Source organism: Ascaphus truei, chromosome 3, assembly GCF_040206685.1.
Source record: "Ascaphus truei isolate aAscTru1 chromosome 3, aAscTru1.hap1, whole genome shotgun sequence".
NCBI lineage: Eukaryota > Metazoa > Chordata > Amphibia > Anura > Ascaphidae > Ascaphus > Ascaphus truei.
The window spans coordinates 15,342,563-15,368,417 of NC_134485.1; the positions used below are offsets into that span (position 1 = coordinate 15,342,563).

Below are 25,855 nucleotides of genomic sequence, written 5' to 3' on the forward strand. Positions count from 1 at the left end.
AAGACATAGAAAATAAAGAAATAATTACAGAAGAAGATAGAAGAAGGTGATTGAAGATAAAAGAGAGAAGAATTGGGGTACCTGATCTGAATCTTCATGGCGGATGGCATCGGATGCAGTTTCAGGCCTTCGTGATACATGAGTTTCCTGCTTCCCCAGGAGTCGGAGGGCCGACACTTCTAAAGGTAAGTAAAATATTGAATGTATGTAAATGTATTTTTTTTTTTACAGGTTTTCAATTGGATATGATTTATTTTTTATTTTTTCATTGCACATTGACTGATAATGTATTAATCTGTACCCATTTAGGGGAAAGATCAATACATTATTAGGCCAATAATTTGTTTTTATTTTCTTTCTTTGTATTGAGTGTGATTTATTTCTGTGTGTGTTATTCTGGGAATGTAATTGTTTGTCGTTTTGCTGCCTTATTTTTTAATTTTTCTTGTGATTGATTTTCTTTTTTAATTAATGATGTCTTGTGATGGGTAATGCTTTTAATGGTTGCGTTGACGAGTTGTTTTATTCATTAATTGCTTTGTTGGTTAATGGTGGAATTAATTGTTGTGTTGTTTAGTGCTTGTATTAATTGCATTTGTTGGCTAGTGTTTTAATTTATTGAATTTGTGTATGTAGGTGTTTTGAAATGTTTTATTATTGTGTCTTTTGTGCATTAATGTATTGTGATTAGGGTGCACATTGAGTGCTATAGTGGCTTATCATGCCCATATTATTATATGGGTATGATGTACCACTATAACAATCAATAGGTAGAGGGTGGGTATAGTGGATACGGGGAGGGTGGTTAGGCCTCCCGGATGGGTAGCGGGGCAGGGTGGGTTAACCCCTTAATTACTTTAGCGATTATTAACAACTAAGGTGATTAAGGGCTAGGTGACATTAGAATGTATTTTGCTATGTATTTTTCTGGCAACGGAGGACATGGACCTCCAGGATCCTGACGAGGACGCTAATGACGTATGCTAGCTAATGTTGTGTTTAATAATGGGCAAATAATCTATTACCCATATCTGGATAATAGTTATTTAGCCCATTACTGTACTGCATGTTTTTGGGGGGTGGGGAGGTGTTTTGATTTAAATGTAGGCCATGTTTATTTTTTTTAAATACAGGATTGTTACCGCAGGCCTGCAGCGACCCACGGGGCCCACCCAAGGATCCCCGGACGCCCACAGGGCCCACCCGAAGACCCCCGGATGCCACAGCTGTGGGGGCCCCAGGGACCAGAGGGGACAACCCGAGAGCCCCCCAGACACCCATGGAAGCACCCGATGGCCTCCAGGACCCCGTGGGAACCACCCTAGGACCCCGAATGCCCATGGGTACAACCTGAGGACCCACGGGGGCCAGCTGTAGGGGCCCGGGGACCCACGGAGACCACCCGAGGGCTCCCTAGACAACCGTGGGAACAACCCGTGGACCCCCAGACACCCGTGTGGATGACCCTGGGACCCCCAGACACCAGCGGGGAACACCCGGAGGCCCCAAGACACCCATGGGTACCTCCCGGGGTGTCCTGTGAGGCCTCCGGACACCCGTTGGGACCACCCGGGGACCCCCACCGGCCTGGGGTATTAATTGTGAGTGTAAAATAAATAAATAATGGTTTTATGGCGGGGGGGGCACAGGGGTGGGTGGTGTATTAGATATTGTAATGTTTATTGGGGGCCTAGGATGTAGGTAGTGGGCCTGTTGTGTGTGTTAGTGTTTATTGTGGGTAGCGGGGGTGGGTGAAGGGGGTATTAGCCCCAAGGATGGTTGTTTAGGCCTTGTGGGGGTAGCGGGAGGGGTTATCCCCTTCATTACCTTAGCGGTATTAACCACTATGGTGATGAAGGGGTTAACTCCATTCGCAACCCCCCCGCAAGGCCTAAACACCCACCAAGGGCCAAATACCCCCTTCACCCACCCCCGCTACCCACAATAAGCCTGGCACGTGTAGTTAACCCTTTCATTGCCTTAGCGGTTAGCCGCTAAGGTAACGAATTGGGTCTGTAAATGCCTTGTTATTGCATGGGATTCATGCAAACGTTTTCCAGTTGTAATATTAGTGGATATCAGCTCCGGAGACCCCGGCATCAATCTGATGCAGGAAAAAGGCCTGATTTTTTCCAAGTCCCGTCATGCTGCTTATCGCCGCTTCGCCCCACCCTTCCGCCAACTTTTTCTGGCGTTTGGATTTGGGGATAAAATCGCCATTCTAGAGCCGCGATAGGCCACAATAACCTACTCGCGGCTACTAGAATTGCACGAGTTTATGAACATTCTGAAAAGCGGCAATAAGCGCTCCCTCAGAGATTTGTTTTTGAACAAAATTTTTGGGGCGATTCAGGCCTTTATCACGCACTTATCGAGGCTTACTGAATAGCAGTAGGCATTTTGGGCGATAAGTGCTCGATAAGTGGCTTATGAACGCTTACTGCATAGGCCCCATAGACTGGTGTTACACAAACAGTGACTGGTCAGGCTACCCATTACTGAGGACATTGTATACACATTTATGTAGCAGCATGATAATATACCCCCACATCCAATTATCCTAAACAGAACCATATTATACGTTAGTATTCAGACATGGATGTTAAAGAAAACACCCCAGTCTTCATTTAGCCCCTATCTAGGAAGCATGTCGCCATATTTGCCAGTGCGCCATCCATTTCCTTTGGGTCACTGGTGATTCTCCGTGCCTGAGTCCCCTTTTCAATGGTGGTGGGTGATAGCTAATGGCATATAGTAGTAAATTCTTGTCCGTCGTTTTTTTACAAATCCTGGTTGATAATTTCTCTTTATCTTTGTACACAACTGTGTCCAGGAATGAAACCTGTAACTTACTATAGCACACCGTAAAGCGTATGGAGCAAGGGATGTTGTTCAAATGAGAGAGAAATGCCAAAAGTTCCGTTTCTGAACCAGGAACACATAATCGGTGTACTACATATAATGCAAGATATGCTCTGAGAACGGGGCATCATTAAGGAGGTGGTTCTGTTCGTAAGAATTCATAAAGAGATTGGCATAGGAGGGTGCCATATTCGAGCCCATGGCCATGCCCATAAACTGTAAATAAAAACTCCCTTTGAATTTAAAGAAGTTTTCGTGTAATATCACATCTATGAGGAGTAGTATAAATTCTGGAGGTGGTCCCTTGTGTCCAGTAAAGTTACTGAAATCCGCCCGGATGGCCTCCATCCCATCTTTATGAGGAATGTTGGTATAAAGGCTCGTGACATCCATGGTCATGAGGGTGATTTCAGCTGTCTGGATGGTTATAGTGTCTAATTTATTGATAAAGTCTGTGGTATCTTTGACATAAGAGGCCATTTGCATCACCATCGGCTGCAGGTAGAAGTCCACATAGTGGATGACACAGCAAACCTCTTGATGAAATGATCGGTCTGCCTGGTTGTTTGGTTGGAGATTTGTCGATCTTCGGGAGAGTGTACATGACTGGTATAATGGGGTACGGCTAAGTGAGAAATGCCCCAGTGTCCTCCGATATCCAGAAGTTGTTAATCCCCAACTGTATGATGGAATCGATCTCCTTCTTATAGGGAGTGGAAGGGTCAGACGGTAGACGCTTATACTGGTGATTCAAACCGAGTTGTTTTAAAATGCCTTCCTTGTAATAGGCATACGACATAACAACTATTCTGCCACCCTTACCTGCTGCCCTTATCACTATCTTTTTATTCTCCTGTAGTGTATTCAAGGCACATTTTTCTTCCTTTGATAAGTTGCAGAAGCTCGTTTTATAGCAACCTATCTGTTGTTTTATAGCGACCTATCTGGTGTGGTTAATGACCAAATGTCAAATGAACTTTTGGACTTGAACTCTCTCTCACTTGTTGTCTACCTCAGAGCAACTGGTTGACTCCTGCAATGGTCTCTTGCAGAAATCTTTAAGTCACAGCTGGCGGTTTAGCTTAAAGGGATCTACTTCCCAGTTAAATGGGTCTTGGGTGTGTGTCGGAATGAAGGATAATCCTTTCTGGAGGACCCCATTTCTGATGTTGAGTGTATGGTTAGAGATGTTATATATTGCCGTCTCTTCAGAAGGTCTCTGTCTCCCCTCTCTTTCTTGGATTCGGTGGGTAGGAACCTTCGATTTCCTGCCACCTCTCCTGATCTTTCGCCGACATCGGGGTCGGGGAGAGGGGCTTTTGGATGACTTGTGTTGCCCACTCCTAAAAAAGTTTCCGCAGGTGTTCTCTTTTAGACGTCTGACTGGTCTGTGTCGCTCGGGTTATATGCTGCGCCCGTAATTGCTGCCCGAATGGAACGTGACTAGTATCTTTTTCCTCATGGTCTCCCTTTCGTAATGTCTCCCATCCCCAATATCCATCGGTAGACCCGTTGATCTTTGTAATCTGCGGTCACCTGCTTCAACTTCTCTCTTTTGTATTTCACCAGTTTATCTGGGTATCCATATATTGCTGTCTGTATTTTGCCTGTTCAGTTTGTTGTCGTATCTGCAGTTAACATCTCCCCATGTTTGTTATATATGATCTCAATCTCTTTTTTAATTTTATTCCATTCCTTTCTAGATTGTTCTATCACAAGGATAGTGAGGTCAAACTACCATTTATTCAGAATAGCGATCCATTTCTTGCAAAAGTCGGGATCATTTCTCCCAATGGTGGGCTGTTTTTTTTATCCTAAATCCTCATGGCAGGCGTTTCTTACGGTGGTAGTGCGAGAGGGTTACCCCTTGTAAATAGAAATAAACTTCCCTTTTGTTTAATTTGATCATATTTTGAAACGTTGGACTAAGATGTACCACTGTTTACCAATACAACTGTGTTGACTACTACTTCGGTGTGCTGTCTCTTACTTACCAAACTTCGGCACTGTAATGTATAATTATATCTATTTTATCCCTATGGGACATGCACCTACAAATAACAGTTTACATATAGGAGTGCCAACTGCTCTATTCTTGACATATATATAGATTTTTTTAAAACAATTATAAAGGTGTCCCAAAACTGAGGCATCCACTTATCGCATATGAAATGTATGTAATGACCTGGTGCTATCCATTTATTATAGATATTTATATAAATTGAACTCCCATGAATTGTGGATAGTATTATCATCTTGAACCAGAGATACAAATTGCTATAAGTAATTTTGTAACTCTACCCTGAATTTCGAGAGTAAATTAGAAGGCCATTAAATTGATGCATTTCACAGATTTGTGCTTAATTAGTTAGGGTTAATGACAGTGCTATGTCTCCATGATATTTCAGGAATTTTCGGGTGCAAATTGCAAAAAACCTCCATATACCTACCTTACTGGTGTCCTATAAGGTTGTCTACCCCATAAATAAGGGCATATTCTAAAAAGGATGAAGTTCTAAGTCACAAATGGGATACCTTAGTAAGAGAGGAGAGACCAAACTATTAAGATTGGACTAATATGAGCTGTGTACCACTGAGTATATATCAGCATGACTTACTTCTATGCAAAGCATTGTACTATAAGAAGTATTTTGAACCCAGATGTGTTTTATATCATCTTGAAAATACATATTGCACTTCCATCCTAATTCCACCCCCCCCCCCCCCCCCCTACCCCTCCTGTGGCTTTACAAGGCATCATTGCTTTTATTTTTAAACATCTCTTTATCCATGATACAATGTTTTCCTGACCTGGCCCACTCTAGATTTTAAGCCGCTGCCATCTGTAGACAAACCAAAGAAATCAATGGCTCTATTGTCGACAGTCAACTGGGAATAGTTTAGAGTGGATATTGAAGTGATTGTAGTCCTGGAAAATGATTAAGTAATTGCTTGGCTGTTTATTGAACACTCTGGGTTGCAGTTGAGTTTGACAGGCCAGAGAGGAATCTGGTTTTAGAATGATTCTGTTTATTGGACACAGAAGTGGTTCCAATCTGTTGTTGAAATGGCATATCAGAAAACTGGATTTACAGGAAAACCACATAAACTGTGTGACTGTGATCTTTATTAAAAGCCTTTGTTGGGAGTATGAAACAACAGGGTTGCCTCTGGTGCATTTCTGTGTAAGTAACAGTGTCATTCTGTTTTTCTACAAATTTCCCACCCGCAACTTCACTTCTATTTACACTGCTTTCTCAGCGTGACTGCTCATTGTCAGGAGTGGATGATACCTTGAAAGTAACCTGTATGGGAGCCATTTCATTTTTTTTGTAGTAGAAGGATGACTTCTGGGTGTCCTACAAGCAAAGTGATATTTAAACATTGATTTTTGTAATAGTAGTTTATGCAATATCTTTAAGATACTTAGTAAAGGCGTTTGTGGGTGCATTACTGTAACATTTTCATCCTCTATAGCAGGCCTGCACAACTCGTAAAGTGCGAAGGGCCGAACTGCTCCAAGGAAAAATAAATTGGGCCGCACGGGTAAAATCATCATCATCATCATCATCATCATCATCTCTCCCCCAGCACCCATCATCATCCTCATATCTCCCCCAGAACCCAACACTATCAACCATTGCGATACTCCCCATCTATCTCTCATACCCCCATCTCTCCCCCTCACCCACACACAATACACCCCACCACATCAAACACACAATACCCCCCTCCACATCAAACACACAATACCCCCCTACACCCCACACACATCCCACCACCCCCTGCAGCTCACATCCCTCCCCCCTGCAGCTCACATCCCTCCCCCCTGCAGCTCACATCCCTCTGCCCCCTTGCACCTCACATCCCTCTGCCCCCTTGCACCTCACATCCCTCCCCCCTGCAGCTCACATCCCTCTGCCCCCTTGCACCTCACATCCCTCTCCCCCCTTGCACCTCACATCCCTCTCCCCCCTTGCACCTCACATCCCTCTCCCCCCTTGCACCTCACATCCCTCTCCCCACTTGCACCTCACATCCCTCTCCCCCCCTGAACCTCACATCCCTCTCCCCCCTTGCACCTCACATCCCTCTCCCCCATTGCACCTCACATCCCTCTCCCCCCTTGCACCTCACATCCCTCTCCCCCCTTGCACCTCACATCCCTCTCCCCCCTTGCACCTCACATCCCTCTCCCCCTTGCACCTCACATCCCTCTCCCCCCTTGAACCTCACATCCCTCTCCCCCCTTGCACCTCACATCCCTCTCCCCCTTGCACCTCACATCCCTCTCCCCCCTTGAACCTCACATCCCTCTCCCCCCCTGAACCTCACATCCCTCTCCCCCCTTGCACCTCACATCCCTCTCCCCCCCCTTGCACCTCACATCCCTCTCCCCCCCTTGCACCTCACATCCCTCTCCCCCCCTTGCACCTCACATCCCTCTCCCCCCCTTGCACCTCACATCACTCTCCCCCTTGGGTGGGTGACAGTGACTGGGTGACAGTGACTGGGTGGGACACAGTGACTGGGTGGGTGGGTGACAGTGACTGGGTGGGTGACAGTGACTGGGTGGGTGACAGTGACTGGGTGGATAGGTGGGTGACAGTGACTGGGTGGGTGACAGTGACTGGGTGGGTGACAGTGACTGGGTGGGTGACAGTGACTGGGTGGGTGACAGTGACTGGGTGGGTGACAGTGACTATGACAGTGACTGGGTGGGTGACAGTGACTGGGTGGGTGACAGTGACTGGGTGGGTGACAGTGACTGGGTGGGTGACAGTGACGGGGTGGGACACAGTGACTGGGTGGGAAGAGTGACTGGGTGGGACACAGTGACTGGGTGGGACACAGTGACTGGGTGGGTGACTGGGTGGGTGGGTGACACTGACACTGACAGTGACTGGGTGGGTGGGTGACAGTGACTGGGTGGGTGGGTGACAGTGACTGGGTGACAGGGTGACAGTGACTGGGTGACAGTGACTGGGTGGGTGGGTGACAGTGACCTTGACAGTGACTGGGTGGGTGGGTGACAGTGACTTGACAGTGACTGGGTGACAGTGACTGGGTGGGTGACAGTGGGTGGGTGACAGTGACTTGACAGTGACTGGGTGGGTGGGTGATAGTGACTGGGTGGGTGACAGTGACTGGGTGGGTGACAGTGACTGGGTGGGTGACAGTGACTGGGTGGGTGACAGTGACTATGACAGTGACTGGGTGGGTGACAGTGACTGGGTGGGTGACAGTGACTGGGTGGGTGACAGTGACTGGGTGGGTGACAGTGACGGGGTGGGACACAGTGACTGGGTGGGAAGAGTGACAGGGTGGGACACAGTGACAGGGTGGGACAGTGACTGGGTGGGTGGGTGACTGGGTGGGTGACAGTGACACTGACAGTGGGTGGGTGGGTGACAGTGACTGGGTGGGTGGGTGACAGTGACTGGGTGACAGTGACTGGGTGGGTGACAGTGACTGGGTGGGTGACAGTGACTTGAGAGTGACTGGGTGACAGTGACTGGGTGGGTGGGTGACAGTGACTTGACAGTGACTGGGTGACAGTGACTGGGTGGGTGGGTGACAGTGGGTGGGTAGGTGACAGTGACTGGGTGGGTGACAGTGACTGGGTGGGTGACAGTGACTTGGGTGACAGTGACTTGGGTGACAGTGACTAACAGTGACAGTGACTTACCTTGACCCGGGTGGGTGCAGGTTGCCGCCGGACGCTTGCTCCTCCTGCCCCCGATATCCCTGCGGCAGCTGCCTGGGACGGGAGGTGGGCTTGGGGGCGCGGGTTGGGGGAAGGGGGTGGAGGAGGGCACGGGAGGTGAGCTCGTGGGGGACGCGAGAAGCTGGCCGCGGAGGGAAGCGGTGAGAAGCAGGCCGCTGGAGGAGCTGAATTATTTAATTATTACTTCCCCCTCCGGCCCACGTTGGGAGCAGGGGGGGGGGAGCGGGCCCGCAGAGGAGCTGCATGTTGCTTCCCCTTCCGCCCCGCGTTGGGAGCAGGGAAGGGGGGGGGGACGGAGCGGGCCTAGCGCATGCGCACCGGGACCGCAGGGAATTGGCGCCATTTTTTTTTCAAAGTTTTTTTTTTTTCAAAGTTTTTTTTTTCAAAGTTTTTTTTTTTTTTTCAAAAAAATTTTTTTTCAAAGTTTTTTTTTTTTTTTTTAAATCTCATCGAGGGCCACACAGAGAGGCCAGGCGGGCCGCATGCGGCCCGCGGGCCGCGTGTTGTGCAGCCCTGCTCTATAGGTTATCAGACCCCTTATACCATGACCCATCTTCTGTCCTATTCTCTTGCTGGTAATTCAGGCCACATCCACTGGAGGTTTATGGAACATGAGCAAATGGAGAGAGGTGAAAATATTATAGATGGCTTATCTAAAAGCCTTGAATCTTGCTCTGAGTGGGGGATATATGGAATTCACACCACTACACGAGATGTGTCTTGCAGCAGAATCTCATTTGACAAGCCAAATTTCAAACTCACCTCTTATATTAATCATTTCAAGAGCCAGGATTCATGACTACTGTCCCGCAACCACTGTCGCTCCTACCAAACATTGGGGCCATGCACTGCCAGCTACTGCACTTATTCTCTCACCTGCTGTCTCTGCAGGGGAGGGAATGCAATCTCAGAGAGGTTTGACAGATTTAATTGACTCCAAAAAAAAAAGAGAGAATAGTGTGGGTTTGAGACACTGTGATACCTCTATAATAGTGTTACTCCTCCTGGCAGGGCCGCCAACAGGGGGGGGGCAGAGGGCACTGGTGTCCCGGGCCCCGTGAGTCAAGGGGGCCCAGCCATACCCGTTAAAGTAAAAAAAATTTTTTTTAGATGGCGACGATTCTTCCGCGCGAAGGGCAAGCAGGGTATTCGCCTTGCTGCCTGTGTGCCCGCCCTGCTGCCTGTGGGCCCGCTCATCCCCCGCTCCCACCCCTCGGCTCCCAACGTGGGACGGAGGGGATGTGCCATGGGATTCCCCTGCGCGCGCCAAGTGCTGAGAGGGCGGAGACAGAGAGAGGGAGGGCCGGGACGGTGGCTGGGCAGAGCAAGGAGGACTGGTGTGCTGTCCCTGATTGAAGGAGAGGACAGCCAACCAGAGGACAGCAGGGGCGGAGCCCACACCCCGGCGGGCCAGAGACATGTTCTGTGCTGTCTGTGTCCTGCAGGAGATAAGTAAAGTACAATGTGGGGGAGGTGAGGGTATATGTATATTTAATATGTATTGGGGTGGTAAAAGTATATTTAATATGGTGGGGGTATATTTAATATGTATTGGGGTGGTGGGAGTATATTTTATATGTATGGGGGTGGTGGGGGTATATTTTATAAGTATGGGGGTGGTGGGGGTATATTTTATATGTATTGGAGTGGTGGGAGTATATTTTATATGTATTGGGGTGGTGGGGGCATATTTTATATATATGGGGGTGTTGGGGGTATATTTATATATGTATGGGGGTGGTGGGGGTATATTTTATATGTATTGGAGTGGTGGGAGTATATTTTATATGTATTGGGGTGGTGGGAGTATATTTTATATGTATTGGGGTGGTGGGAGTATATTTTATATGTATGGGGGTGGTGGGGGTATATTTAATATATATGGGGTGGTGGGTATATATTTAATATATATGGGGATGGTAGGGGTATATTTAATATATATGGGATGCACCTTGAAATTCACAGTGTATTTTTTAACCACAGCAGTTCTCTAAGGCAGGGGTGAGCAAACTTTTTATGCCGAGCCCCCTTTTCATCCATAACATTTCTCGGGCCCCCCCTGCCTGATGTAATCAAAATCACATTGAAAACCCCCCCCAAAAAAACCTTTATTAAACGGTATACAATATAAATCCAAATATGTCTAAATACTTACATATTTCAACATCTCACGCTTGCAAAATTAGGCTGCGTCCACGCTGCCGCTGAGAGCGGTGACATCACCACCTTTCCAAGCATGAGCACAGGGTGTCCTGCATAATTTTGCAAGCGTGGATCGGGGCTATTTTTGTGTGTGTTTGTGTGGCTGCGTGTGTGCATTGACTGCTGCTGAGCACACTTCAAAGTCAATTTTGTTTGTCTCCCCAAGCGCCAAGCTTGGGAGAGCGTACGTGCACAAAGGCAATACTTTTGCGGGGCATTCATCCACCTCTTTGCTACCTCCCTTCCCTCTCCACCCCCCCCCCCCCCCCTTTTTTTTTCCTTCCCCTCCCTGCTCTTTGTCTTGCTATCCCCATTGTCATTCACACTCCTACCTACAGTATTATTTTTTTTTTTCCGTTTTCAATGTTGTGTTTTCACTTATTTTTTACACTATTTCTGTCCATTCATAGTATGATTGATATAGTGCAGCCGACCCTTTCACTTGCAGATTATCGCAGTGAAGCAGGCTGCAAGCAGAGGAGAGCAGGAACACAGCGCTATTGCAGGGCAGACACCGGGAGGGGCGCTTGACTTCACCGTGCTCGGGCGTGCTCTTCCCCGTATCTCTGAAGCCCCTGCGTGTGTGCGCATACACCATCACGTGGCCGCCACCTGCACTAACCTATTCAGCCACCCGCACACATCTTCGGCTGCCCGCCCGTGCACCTCTTCTTGGCCGCCCCTCGCGCACAGCTTTTTCGTCCTCCCGCACACAGGGTCTGCCGGCCGGCGCACCCAGTTTTCGCCGCACGCCGCCTGCGCCCCCCTAAATAATCTTGCGCCTCATTGCCCCCCCAGTTTGCTCACCACTGTATTACAACACACACTCTCTCTCTCTCAATCAATCACCACATACACACATACACACACACTCACCACATACACTCCATCAATCACCACACACACACTCAATCCCCCCCCCCACACACACACAATCCCCCCACACACACACACTCAACCCCCCCCCCCCACACACACACACTAAATCCCCCCCCACACACAATCCCCACAAACTCAATCCCCACACACACACACAATCCCCCACCACACACACACACACACAATCCCCCACCACACACACACACACAATCCCCCCCCCCCCCACACACACACACAATACCCCCCCACACACACACAATCCCCCCACACACACACACACACTCAATCCCCCCACACACACACTTGATCAGTCCACAATTTCACCTGGGGGGGCAACATGCTCCGATCCCCCAACCCCCCATGCTGCTAAAAACTGGTGCGGGAAGCAGACAGGAAGAGAAGGAGGGGCTGTCTGTGTGCAGAGGGAAGCCCCGCCCCCTCTGCAAGACACAGACACATAGAAGCAGCAGCACTGAGCTTCTGGCCGCCCGTGCACAGCTCTGCCTGCCCCCAGGTTTCCCCGCAAGCAGCCCGCGCCCCCCCTACATAATCGTGCGCCCCCCCAAGGGGGCGCGCCCCACAGTTTGCTCACCGCTGCTCTAAGGCTTTACAGTAAGTAAATAGTGTCCATATGCAAAGTATTTTGTGTCTTCTCAGCACTTGTCTGTATTTTGGGAGTGTTTCCAGGAAGCAAACAGAGAAGTTTGGGAAAGAGGATAGGGCACACATTATCATGGTGTGTATAGGGGGTATAGGAGTTGTCCATGTTAAAATGGTGACACTGTGTGCTCATTTGCATGTCACTTCCCAGAATCCCTGGCTTCAGTGGAAGCACTGTATGCTAAGAGATAATGGGGAAAGGCAGGGCTGCAGCCTTGCCTGAGACATGTGAATGTGCTCACAAGTGATATTTTTATTTGCTGTACACTGTATGGTGGAGGGTTTTTGTCACTTTTTTACCCACCATTATTTATTTAGTGTGACTGAAATCTATCCTAGCTTCACTTTGCCTAGCCAGTACAACCAGCCCCACACTAATGAGACCCAAAACATTGACTATTGGTACAGCTTGCAGCTCAAGCTGCTGGGTATATTGTCAACAAATGATCACAAACAGGAAAGTGTTAAAGATGGTGCACTACTGGTGACTTGTGCTAAATCTGCTATTGTAATCAAAGGATGCTCGGTATATTAAAAGTCATTACAATGGCATTAAGAGTTGAATACATTAAAAAAAACAGATCAGATTTAGTCAGAAAATATAAGATTTCACTTTTTGCTGCTTTAACCCCAATAAGAACCTATTCAGATCTATGCATGTTCCTCCAGGAAGAGAACCAATTTACCCCTTAGATCAGGAGTGGCCAACTCCAGTCCTCAAGGGCCATTATCAGCTTAGGTTCTACAGATACCCCTGCTGCAGCACCGGTGGCTAGTCACTGAGCCACATATTGGTAGCCCTTGACCTAGATTCATTTAACACCATCACAAGTAAGGGCTCCTGAATGGGCATGTATTTATTTATCAAATGTTTTACCAGGAAGTAATACATTGAGAGTTACTTCTCGTTTTCAAGTATGTCCTGGGCATAGAGTAAAGATGACAAATAATGCATGGTTACAAATGCAGTTACATAAGTGAACAGGGTATACATTATATACAAGACATTGCATGCACAGTTAAAGATAATATTTATATATTTTATAGGCGTATGTAACTGTTACAGACCAGAGTAAAATGTCAGACGGCTTTAGTTTTGAAAGAACTTAAACTGGTGGTGGATGTGAGAGTCTCCAGGTACGTTGTTCCAGTTTTCGGGTGCACGGTAAGAGAAGGAGAAGCGGCCGGATACTTTGTTGAGCATTGGGACCAGACTTTTGGAGTCAGATCTCAGATGATAAGTGCTGCATGTGGTAGGGGTGAGGAGCTTTTTCAGATAGATGGGTAGCTTGCCCAGAAAGTATTTGAAGGCAAGACAGGAAAAATGAACTTTGCGCCTTGACTCAAGTGATGACCGATTGACTTGATTTGACCTGGTACATTAAACAGTTTGTGCAGCTATATCTAGTCCAAGGAAGTACAGAGCCAGCAACCTATTTAGAAGCATATTTACATTCAAAATCTCTTCAACAGTATTTTTACCCATACTGTACATGACTTCCTTTTTTTTAATGTTGATCACAGTCTCCATTATAAAAGTCCTCCAGAGTGTTCTACTTCAAAGAAAGTCAATACATTTTGGAGGACCTCTCCCCCGATATGTGCTATAAACATGAATAGGGCTTCGAGAATCACATTTAGTGTTATTTCGAGACTGAAATGGTGCTGTGTTGGTCTCACGTGTCCAGTGTGACAGTGACGGCAGGAGAAGGGACTGGAGATTGTGCTGAAACTCACATACTGACTGGATATTATCTTTCTTGAACACTCAAAATCCATATTGTCCGCCCATGTTTTGTGGGATATTATCTTGTTTCTTGCTCAGACATGGGTTGTAGATGTAGCACCCTGCTAGAATTTACAAATCCCTGCGTGTCAGCCATGTTAGCTGCAGGCAGTTAAAGTTGTTTCTATAATGTTAGGTTAAAGTGTCTGGCACTGCCCTGTTCTAGAAGCTGCTGGAAAGGTCACACGGTTACGGTGTGATTCTTTTGCAACATGTATTCTGCCCGGTAACTGAGGGTGGGGTAATACCCCTACCAAGGTTATTTCTTCAGACCCCTAACTACCATCAGGAAGATCCCTATAACATCAGGAGGACTCCAAGGGGGTCTCCAGGTTCTTCTAGCCTGTAGGGACACTTTTGTTATGTTTTAACATAGGGACAGTGTCATGATAATGTCATGAGATATTGGGTATTGTTAATCCCTCTGGGGCTTAAGGGGTTAATGAGCTACAGTTTTAGGAAAATACAAATATGTGGGGTGTCTTTTCAGAAATATCTGGGCTTCAAAAGGCTTGATTGAAGTTGGGTGTGAAAAGTACAGAGGGGGTTTGGTGTATGTTAATACCTAATTTGCAGGCCAAGTATATATTGCTGGTAGAGACAGCTAGGCCCATGTCTGGAGCATTGGGTGTGAAATATAGCACCTGTGACAAACGTTCTCTACACAGGAGGCCCAGCTTCAAAGCATTTCTTGACAAGGGGTTTTATGGGGGCATGGGGTGCGGCTACAGAAGGAGATATCAGAATGAGTGACCTTATTAAATATAAGAATATCATGAGATGTCCTCGGCTGAACATGCTAAAAGTTACATGTGTGTATCCGTGGGACCGAGTCGCAAATAATGATTACAGACACATGATGTCTAGCAGGTACTAAGAGACAGATATTAATATCACTCTTAATTTTAGTATTACATGGTAATATTTAGTCTCATTGGGAGCGTCATGCGTGCCGGAATGTATTAATATGTCTTGCGTGCCAGTAAGTAGGACTGAACTGAAGTTATGAAGTTATTTAGATAGGAAAAGCAGTTTTTAAACGTCATGGGGTGGGGGGAGTTTTACTCTGGGGTAAGACTGTCAACCTCACCACTGATTTATGACAGGGGCTGGGTTTAGGTTGTGTTCAATGGGAAATAACTGTATTTAAGGCTGAGCAAGTGTGGTGGGGGGTAGATATCTACAGAGGAGTATTTTGAGACCGGATATGGGATATTTCAATGTTTCTTACCAGCGACCTCTCTGGGGGAAAATCTATGTCATGTGGTGAAGTATAGATTTTCTTTTATGTTTATCATTTTATTTTAAGAAGCTGTTCTGCCTTATATTGTAATAACTATGTTTATTTTGTAATACCTTTTCTGTAATCTAAGCACTGTATTTTTATATATATTAAAACATTTAATAAGTAATGCTTTGGGCTCTGAATGAACGAATGCGTGCTCTGGAGAGAATAACTTACGAATTTGGGCACATGTTACTACAACTGATTTTGTGTTAAAGTGCAGTTTTTCCTATAATAAACAGGGACCTGAGGCCCTGGCGGATATTTTAGTCTAAGATCTTTTATCATATCTGCATAACCTCAGGTGGTGGCAGTGGATTTAGATGATGTGCAATTGAGTAGGGGTTAATATTAACTTGCTGGTTCCTTGCAGAGGAGAAAGGGGGTTTGGCTAGAGTAGTCTTGTGTAATAACCCTGGTTGCATATCTAAAGTCACGTGCTCCCTTGTGTGCTGTTCGTGGCGGTGGTATATTGGGACGGCTTTGGGAGAGATACAACTCATTTGAGGGACCCTTGAGGGGGTGAAGAGTGGGGCAGCTTGCGGGTTGTGTATTGATCCTTGATCCTGTAAGAGGGGATATTGTCCATTTGACGGACCTTTGCGGAGGTGAAGAGTGGGTGCGCTTGCGAGCGTCGGTATTAATCCTTGTCCCGTATGCAGGTCGCGTGCTAGCAAGGGATCATACGTGACAAATGTATCCCAGTATTAGGAAAGAAAAGGTGCTGGAAGTAACTACACTACTGTAGGGAGTAGTCTCCATCTGCAGGACTAGGAAAGGGCCTGGATGGGCTGCTGGCGATTCCTGGACTATAGGATCTGGCTCTTTGTCAGGCAGGGCAAAAGGCTCTATTACAGAGATGAGCCAGTATGTGACTCGTAGTGAGAGGGACTGAAAGAACTTGTTCTAATATGCTAAAACCTGTCCTGTTGCTGCAAGTTAACAAACCAAGTTGAAAAGTTCCTAGCGCCCTCATTTGTTTTTCCACCACTCCTCATACAAGCCAACGCGGACCCAACTACCCTGAGATTGTATTGCATTGTATGTCTTTATTTATATAGCGCCAAAAGTGTACCCGAAGACCTGTCCTGGGATTCCACAGGTAAACCGCTGAGCAGTTGTACCCTTTATTAAGGCACAAAACCTGTTTAATGTGACCGGGACTCTAATATTCCCCTCCTTTTCACCTATCCCTCATGTTGGGGGTGGGGATAGGGGTGTTACATAGGCATGAAAGAAGTTCTCCAACAACTAGACTCCATACCCATACAATGACAGTCCAGGGATTATAAACATGTCACTCTAATAAGTGGATAGTCTGTTGCCACGCTGATAGACCGAATCTCCAGGAAAATCTATGGAAAGCATCTTTCTGGTCTTGGCATAAGGCGACGGAGATAGTGGCCTTTGATCTGGGACTGTCAGGCCCAACTCTTGGTGTCTGTTCCATGTGACGGTTGGTAAGCAAACCTGTTCATTTTCTGTTAGTCTGACAAATTTGGAGACAGTCTGCTTGTTAGCATAAAGCGATCTCATCCACTTCGCATTGGTAAAAGTTAGCTCTTTTTTCACACATTTCAACATGGATCTTTATACATAATTGTAACCGGGTCGGTCCTCCAAAGCTAAAGCACGCTATTTTTTAGTTCCAGAAGTTACTCAACTGTTTGGTGTCCAATTTAACTTCCTGGACATTTAAACGGCCGTCCAATAGCAAGTCACAATGTCACCCATCCATGACGTTGCAGCTCCCTATTGGCCCGCGAGACTCGCCAGAAAGAGGAGGAAATCACTGACAACTAAACAGGTAAGTATCTCAGGAATGAGGGGACCAATGATGCTAAAAATATTGGGGTTCAGCTCTGGAGAAACCCTGTTAAAATTCTAAAAAAAATAAAAAGAAGTAATAGTTACAAAAAAATAGGTAGCCGGGATTGCTGCTTTAAGATGCCATTTTGTGATCCGCATCCCCGAAATCTCACTTGGGGGTTGACATGTCTGCGCAAAATCAGTTTATGCCCCTTTGTAGACTGTAAACTCTGAAGGGTACACATTCATTTAACCCTTTTGCTTTGCTGTTCAGCACACACCGGCAGGTACATGCATATTTACAGGACTATAGATATATTTAAGGGCTAATCCCCTCAGAACAGAGCATTACTGACCAATAATGCCCTGGCTGGAAGAGTTGAAGGCCTGAGGCAAAGCCGAGGCCAGTAACGCCCTGTTCTGAGGGGATTATTACTATTATAGGCTAAATGTAGGCTTTTCATAAATAATATGGACACTTTTGTATAATTATATTGATTTTTCTAAACATGATATTTTACATTTTCTTTTGTGCTTATACTGTACTTGTTTATTGAAATAAAATTGTAAATACACTAAAGTCCTCTCTATACACACACACAAACACACACACTGCGCTCCCCCTTCTATACACAAACACACTGCGCCCCCTCTATAAACAGACACACACACACACACACACACACACACACACTCACACACACACACACACACACACACACACACACACACACACACACACACTACAGCCTCATCTATACACAAACACACACACACACACACACACACACAGTACAGCCCTCCTTCTATACATACAAACACACAGACTGCAGTACCCCCGTCTATACAAACAAGCACACACACTGCAGCCCCCTCCATACTGTACACACAAACACACACACACACACTCTGTAGCTCTCCATCTTCACACGTGCACATACACTCTCCTTTCTCCTCAGTGTCTCCTGTGCGGCAGGTTGGGAGAAGAGAATGCCTGGCTGCAGGCAGGGTGGGGGAGGAGTCAGTGCCTGGCTGCAGGCAGGAAGGGGGAGGAGTCAGTGCCTGGCTGCGTGCAGGAAGGGGGAGGAGTCAGTGCCTGGCTGCAGGCAGGAAGGGGGAGGAGTCAGTGCCTGGCTGCAGGCAGGATGGGGGAGGAGTCAGTGCCTGGCTGCAGGCAGGGTGGGGGAGGAGTCAGTGCCTGGCTGGAGGCCGGGAGCGGGAGGAATCAGTGTCTGGCTGAAGGCAGGGAGGGTGAGGAGTCAGTGCCCGGCTGCAGGCAGGGTGGGGGAGGAGTCAGTGTCTGGCTGCAGGCAGGGAGGGGGAGGAGTCAGTGCCCGGCTGCAGGCAGGAAGGGGGAGGAGTCAGTGCCTGGCTGCGTGCAGGAAGGGGGAGGAGTCAGTGCCTGGCTGCAGGCAGGAAGGGGGAGGAGTCAGTGCCTGGCTGCAGGCAGGAAGGGGGAGGAGTCAGTATCTTGCTGCAGGCAGGAAGGGGGAGGAGTCAGTGCCTGGCTGCAGGCAGGATGGGGGAGGAGTCAGTGCCTGGCTGCAGGCAGGGTGGGGGAGGAGTCAGTGCCTGGCTGGAGGCCGGGAGCGGGAGGAGTCAGTGTCTGGCTGAAGGCAGGGAGGGTGAGGAGTCAGTGCCCGGCTGCAGGCAGGGTGGGGGAGGAGTCAGTGTCTGGCTGCAGGCAGGGAGGGGGAGGAGTCAGTGCCCGGCTGCAGGCAGGGTGGGGGAGGAGTCAGTGTCTGGCTGCAGGCAGGGAGGGGGAGGAGTCAGTGCCCGGCTGCAGGCAGGGTGGGGGAGGAGTCAGTGTCTGGCTGCAGGCAGGGAGGGGGAGGAGTCAGTGCCCGGCTGCAGGCAGGGTGGGGGAGGAGTCAGTGTCTGGCTGGTGCCTCCTGTCCAATCACCTCCCCTGTCTGAGAGCTGATCTTACTCACTATATGACAAGTCAAAACTGATTGGCTGGAAAGGTGCCAAAAATTGTGGACCATCACTAATTGATCAAAATGCTGGTCATTATTCAATCAGAGAGCAGGGATTTTAACAGTTTGGCCTATAAATATTAATATGATCATAAACGAAATATTTTCAAGATCCGATTTGCAAACTTTTGCATAGGATGATAATTGTAAATGCGCAAACGTTTGCAATTTTTTTTTTCTTATATATCACTGACAGTGCACACAGCGCTGTGCAAAGCATTTTGCTGGCATAATGAGTCCCTGTCCCATAGAATTTACAATTTAATTTTGGTGCGTGAAGCACAGGGAGATAAAGTGACAACGATCTGACAACAAAATTCAAACCATTAATCATGGTTTCAGAGTCTGTGCTGCTACTCACGATCCACTGGGAATGTTTGTCGAAAAACTGTACATTTTGCAAAGCACATGCCATTCTCACATATTTAAGGGTAATAGAAATAAGTAGGGAAATTAACCTTTCTTTTGTGGTTGCAGAAGAGAAAAAAGCATCAAAGTATTTTTTCTTCCTTCTTCACTGAATTTGAATGTATAAAATGCCTTTCTGGGAATCTTGCAGCTCAGCATCCTTTAAAGCAATTAATACTCTTCTCTGTTCCAATCCACTCCCAATATATTATACAGCACTGTGCAAAAATAATGGCCAATTCAGCTGGCTTGTAAGGCTGTAGATGGTAATGAAGTTATACTCCGTGCCCCAAGTGACCTGCAAAATGTGTCATATCCTAAAGTAATAAGATCTCAGCAGCACGTTCATCTATCTTCCTTCTCTCTGGCTTCTCTCTTCCTCCTCAGCAGACAGGCACTTATTGTTAAAAAGACTAGTTAACTCCAGTCCTAAAGGCCACCAAGAGGTCAGGTTTTCAGGATATCCCTGCTTCAGCACAGGTGGCTCAAGCCACCTGTGCTGAAGCAGGGATATCCTGAAAACCTGAAATGTTGGTAGCCCTTGAGGACTGGAGTGGGCCACCCCAGTCCCAAGCCAATCTCCATTCATGTGAAGTCTTTCAGTACCATACGGTGCATGTTCTGGAGACATATGTCCAACATGAATCCACCACAACTGGATTGACCTTTGATCCGTTAATATGTTTTACAATCCTTGGATGTGACCATGATAATGACGCTGCATCACATACTGTACACCCCACCTTTGTGGACATAAAGGGTGATGTGACTTTATGCTCTTTGTTTCCGTGTTGGAATTTACACGATGCATTTTTCATTGCTTTGGCACATTTTTTTTTGTTGCCATTTTCAGAAAAATTGTCTGAAAAAAAAAATGATCGGAAAATGTTGCCTGATTCACAAAATTCTGTGCAAAAAAATAAAACACATCGGCCGCATATTCACTTTGCCACGGATCCACGTTCATTTAAAATCCTCCCATCACGTGGGCCAATAGGAAGCCACAAGTGATGATGATGATGATGATGTAGTGGTTTCCCACGGGCCTGTGTAGCGCTGGAGATTTAAAATTCCATTTTGTTTCTCCTGGGAGGGGATGCGACTGTTACCTTTCCAGGTACGTATCTATGGAAGCAGGGGGCCCCTGTAGCTTAAGTTAAAAAAAGATTGGGCAAAACTCAAAGCAGTCACTTTAAGGCACTGTACTGTGCAGCTATAGCTTCCCCTGCAGGAGAGTTTGGGTGTTAGGATTTGGATGAGGTTAAAAACCTTATTTGAAGGCAAAAGGGTTGTGCAGTTGCACTTCTCCAATACTGTTTTAGGTCTCTTCCCATTTCGTGGCTTAAACCTTAGACCAGGGGTGCTCAGCTCCAGTCCTCAAGCCCCCCCCCTCCCCCCAGCAGGTCAGGTTAATGGATACCCCAGCTTCAGCACAGGTGGCTCAATGTGAAGCAGGGACTGATTGAGCCAGCTGTGCTGAAGCAAAGATATCCTGAAAACCTAACCTGTTGGGGGTGTGGGGGATGGTCTTGAGGACTGGAGTTGAGCACCCCTGCCTGAGACAGATTGCACCATGTTCATTTCCGAGGCGTGGCCCCCAACATACAGGAAGACACTGCTTTCTACAACCATTTATATTCATTGAAGACAAGTGTAACATCCCCCTCCTTCTTGTTCTGTTTATATCATGGGCGTGGCATCCTGTCATTTCTTTCTTCATGTGATTTTTGATACACTGCGTTATAGCTTTGGGTGGATTGTAAGACTGAGAACAGTTGAGATGTGGCAGGTTGATATATGGGGAGCAAAGGGGGCATTAATGTATAGGATAGCTTGTGTGGTTTAGTAAGGTTTGCTAATCGGTACCAGATGAAGAGCACAGCTTCAGCTTTTTGATGTTAAAATCAGGTTGGGATTTTTAGACAAAGCATGGTTTTACTTTTAAACATCCCTAGATGCAAATGTTAACAATAGTCCGCTCAGAGATATCCTCAAATGAATTTGACAAGGATAAAGTCAAGCTTTTCAGTGTTGGTACACCTAATGCATTGTTTTATTAATTGGGTTGAATGAGTAGGGATGTTGGAAGCTTCACAGTGCTTCTCCAATTAGGGCTGTCTGGGGAAGGCGACAACCTCAGGACTGGGGATCTCTCTATTTCATGAGATGGAGCAGCATGCTCCTTTCCAGACCACAAGTGGCAGTTATAGCTGGAAGTCATCAATGAATCCACCTTGCTCATGTGGTACAGTATGTGTTCTGCGACACTGGGCAATTATGCTATACACATAACCTGTCTGTCTACAGCATCGGTCCTATCCCATGTACAATCTGGGACGGTGTCTACGCGCTGTCTAGGCTCTGTCGGTATTCTGCAGCTGGGGCCATGTCTTCTTCTTTATTAGCCAATTTATCTGTCATCCGAATCAGACACCTGTCCAGTTTCTTAGAGTATTATTTCATCATCCATTCTCTATGTGTCATTTTCTAGTCTTCGCTACAATTCTATATACATATAATTGATCTCTAAAGATTATTTTGCTCCCTTATATATGGTACAATAAAACAATTTTACTTTGTTTTTTTTATGACACATATTTTGGATTTGTTAGTAGTGTACAAAGGTGGTTTCCCATAGCTTTTCTAATTAAATCTACAGGTCATCCTTTAGTCGCTCAAGATAATACAAAACCATTCATCTTTCGGTTATATTTGCAGGAAAGATGTGTGAGCCAGCCTCCCCATCCTCTATTCCAACATATACGCACACGCACGTCACTGGAGCAGCAGACAGGGTGAACAAATCGGACGTGCGAGAGAAATAATTAGAAATCCCAGCTGTAAAAATGCACATTTTAGCCCATGGATTTACAGACACAGAAACACAATGCCGCATATGATGCTCTTTATTTGCCGTGCAGCCTTTTCAGCCCTGGTCCTATATTCTCCATCTCTCCCTAACCCCACCCAACAGGTTTTTTCTTCCACCATTCTACAAGTGCTGCACGCTGTCAGCCACACCTTTAACCCCTGCATGGCCAGAGAGACTAATTCCACGAGGCATAAAAGAAAAAAGAAAAAGAAGAAGATTGAATTGCCCGCGCAATTCACTCTATGACTAGACTGAGCTCAAAGAATTAAAATCTGGTTGGGAAATCTGATCAAACATCATTTTTAATTCTCCTTCGTTCCAGCAAATGCAATCACTGCATTCTGTGACACCCACATCTGCATTTTGCACACCAGCCTTTTCAAATCCCCACCACCACGTTGCTTATTGAATTCTGTGTGAAATACAGCTTTCAAATCAGTGACATGCTGCTTCTTAACCCTTTGTGTTATTGAGGGATTAGTGGAGTATAAATGGCACCTCTTGCACTCAAAGGGTTACATCCTAGCTATCTGCTAAGTAATGACATATACATTTAATATCACCTTTAATTGTCATATTGACCATCTACATCCATTTCCAAAGCACCACCAACCTACTGATGGGTCTTATGCTTTTTAGTATATGGCGACACCCCTCTCTGAAATTTGACACCCCTCTTTTATGCCTTTTTTATCTACATTAGCTATTTTAACTGATCATTTTTTGAATGGGCTCCTCAATGAAAAAGTAATTTTCAATTATTGTATTTAAAACTTAGGGTATTTTTTTCTTTTCTTGATATCCATTTCTGAGGCACACAGGTACACATGAAACAAGCTGGGGCCAATACACCCCACCCACAGAATAAGGCTGGTAGCCCACATGTTCTGTATGGTACCGCTCCTATGAACAACTAGAATAAGGAAAATAGGTTGTTTTTTTTCATAGGTGTAGGGTTGGGGAGAAATAGTTGTTTTTAAATGTATTTTTTTTTTTAAATCTCTTTTTGTGCCCTGCAAGTACCCCCAGGAACACAGGGAGAGGTGCAGACTTATCATCTATCATCTAAATCAGTCACCTCCCCATTCAGTTTCTAAGACCCAGAGGTTCGGGCTTCCAACAGGTTTCATGGAATGCTCTCCATCCCATCAGAGCTGTTAGTAGGGGCGGGTCTTGTCTGGCTCCTACCAGCTGTTGCCCAGCTGTTCCAGCACTTGTAATTTGGATACAGTGGCTGTTGAAGAGGAAAAGCTTTATTCTGGTTCTAATTCTCCACAGTTAATAGCTTTAGCATTGAACTCATTGTTCCCCTTAATAAAACAACAGGTTTAATCCTTTGTGCTCTCTTCATTACAAGACATGCCTTTAATACATCCGCATAATAGGGATTAGAAGTCAGTTTATGCGCTGCACAGAAAAGCAGGCAAATGGTATTTGTACATTTCAACTTGCTGCTTAACATGTAAAAACGCAAAGTTAAAAAAAAACCCCACTCAGCCTTCTACACAGCCCCCAAGACATTCCTGGTGTACGCTCTGCTCCGCAACATGCACAGTGCCAACAAGGGATGCTTCCTTGTTCTGTTCAACCATCTCCCTTCACATACAATAACTCCGCTAGAAGCCTCTCTCTTCAATTCACACACACAAAGGGAATTGAGTTGACCCCAGATGCCATAAAAATGCTACTGTATGCCACGGGCACATTTAATCCGTCCTTCCTTGCAAGATGCTGAAATCAAATTACATGGAGAGCCCTGGAGCAGTTGAAGCGTCTGTCAGCATCCTTGCTATCGCCTTGCCAACAATCCCTGGCATACAAAATATATATATGTTAAAATGGGAGCGTTACCTGTTTTGTCCTTCTCATACAGCACAGCATGGTTGGTTTTTGTTGGTTTCCTCGCCTCCTTCCTTCCTTTCTCCTTCTTTGCTTCCTCCTCTCTCTTTTTGTGTTCCCCCCTCACACACACACACACAGTCACACGCCGGCACTCATACGCTAAGGGGGGCTAGGAAAAACTGGAAGGGCTATTGCTTCTGCTCATCACACACATGCACGCCCTGTCTCTCTCTCTCTCGCTCTCTCTCTTTCTTCGCTTGCTCTCTCCCAGTATCTTTCGCAGACTTGTTCACTACCTCTCAATGACTCCTCGCCTCCTCTGTCTCTCCCCTTCCTACCCCTCCCCATCCCTGTCAGCCATCTCCTCCCAGTCCCCTACCAGAGTCATGAATATTTAAACACCCACAATCTCTACCCAATTACCCTCGACTTTCACTGTACGAAATAAATGGAAGGGGCATTTTTACCTCAGTTTTTTTTTCTCCCTTTACACGTTTTGATGTCATTTGCTCTCAGTTTTCCCATCCCCCTGCTACCCATCCTTATTTTACATATCTCCAACCAGCACAGAAGAAAAAGGGTGTGTACAGCACACAGAACTATATGGCTGCCTTTATTATCTATTGTTCAGGTGGAGGGTTCTGATCTTATAGACAAGGAGCTCACGGGCAGCTTCAAATATTCCTCTGGTGTCTTACCCAATTAATTTAATATTTTATATTCAGAATTGTGTATTACTGAAGGATGAGGTCATGCAATATGATATATGTATATATTTATACATACAATGTGTGTATATATATATATATATATATATATATATATATATATATATATATATATATATATATATATATATAGATATATATATATAGATATATATATATATATATATATATATGTGTGTATGTATATGTGTATATATATATATATATATGTATATATATGTATATATATGTATATATATATATATATATATATGTATATATATGTATATATATATGTATATGCAGTGTTCGACAAACCTATACATTTGCACGCCCCGGGCGAGTGGATTTAACATCGTGGCGAGCTCCTATTGGCCCAAGCAGCACACGTGTGGTACTAGGTGGCGAGTAGATTTTTTTGTTCGGCGAGTAGATTTTTTGGTGATTTGTCGACCACTGTATATATGTATATATATATATATGTACATATATGTATATGTATATATATGTATAAATATATGTATATATGTATATATATATATATATATATATATATATATATATATATATATATATGTATCCAGCACTACTTCAATTAATTTAAATTTATTGCTGGTAACTGAAACGCAATGCATTAGTCTGCATTCTGGACCAATAAATGACACTTCTTTTTCAATAATTGTGCTGTGCTGATATATTAGATCACACATTAGATCAAGTAAGAAAACAAGATAACGAGTTATCTTGAACTCTCTTCCCCCCTGTAACGTTATCTGTCAGAATCACTTCCACTATCTCCCATATATATATGCTTTTATTACACATGCGCAGTGCTA

The 25,855-nt window shown here is 45.7% G+C and overlaps 1 protein-coding gene across 1 annotated transcript in view; it reads right to left on the reverse strand.

The window, feature by feature from the left end:
* Positions 1 to 24,643, reverse strand: part of GAP43 (growth associated protein 43) — a 102,687-nt gene extending 78,044 nt beyond the window's left edge. The window contains exon 1 of the mRNA XM_075593652.1: positions 24,322 to 24,643. Coding sequence (XP_075449767.1) covers positions 24,322 to 24,351 — 30 coding nt within the window. The 5' untranslated portion in view covers positions 24,352 to 24,643. The remainder of the gene's footprint in view (positions 1 to 24,321) is intronic.
* Positions 24,644 to 25,855: the final 1,212 nt, after the last annotated feature.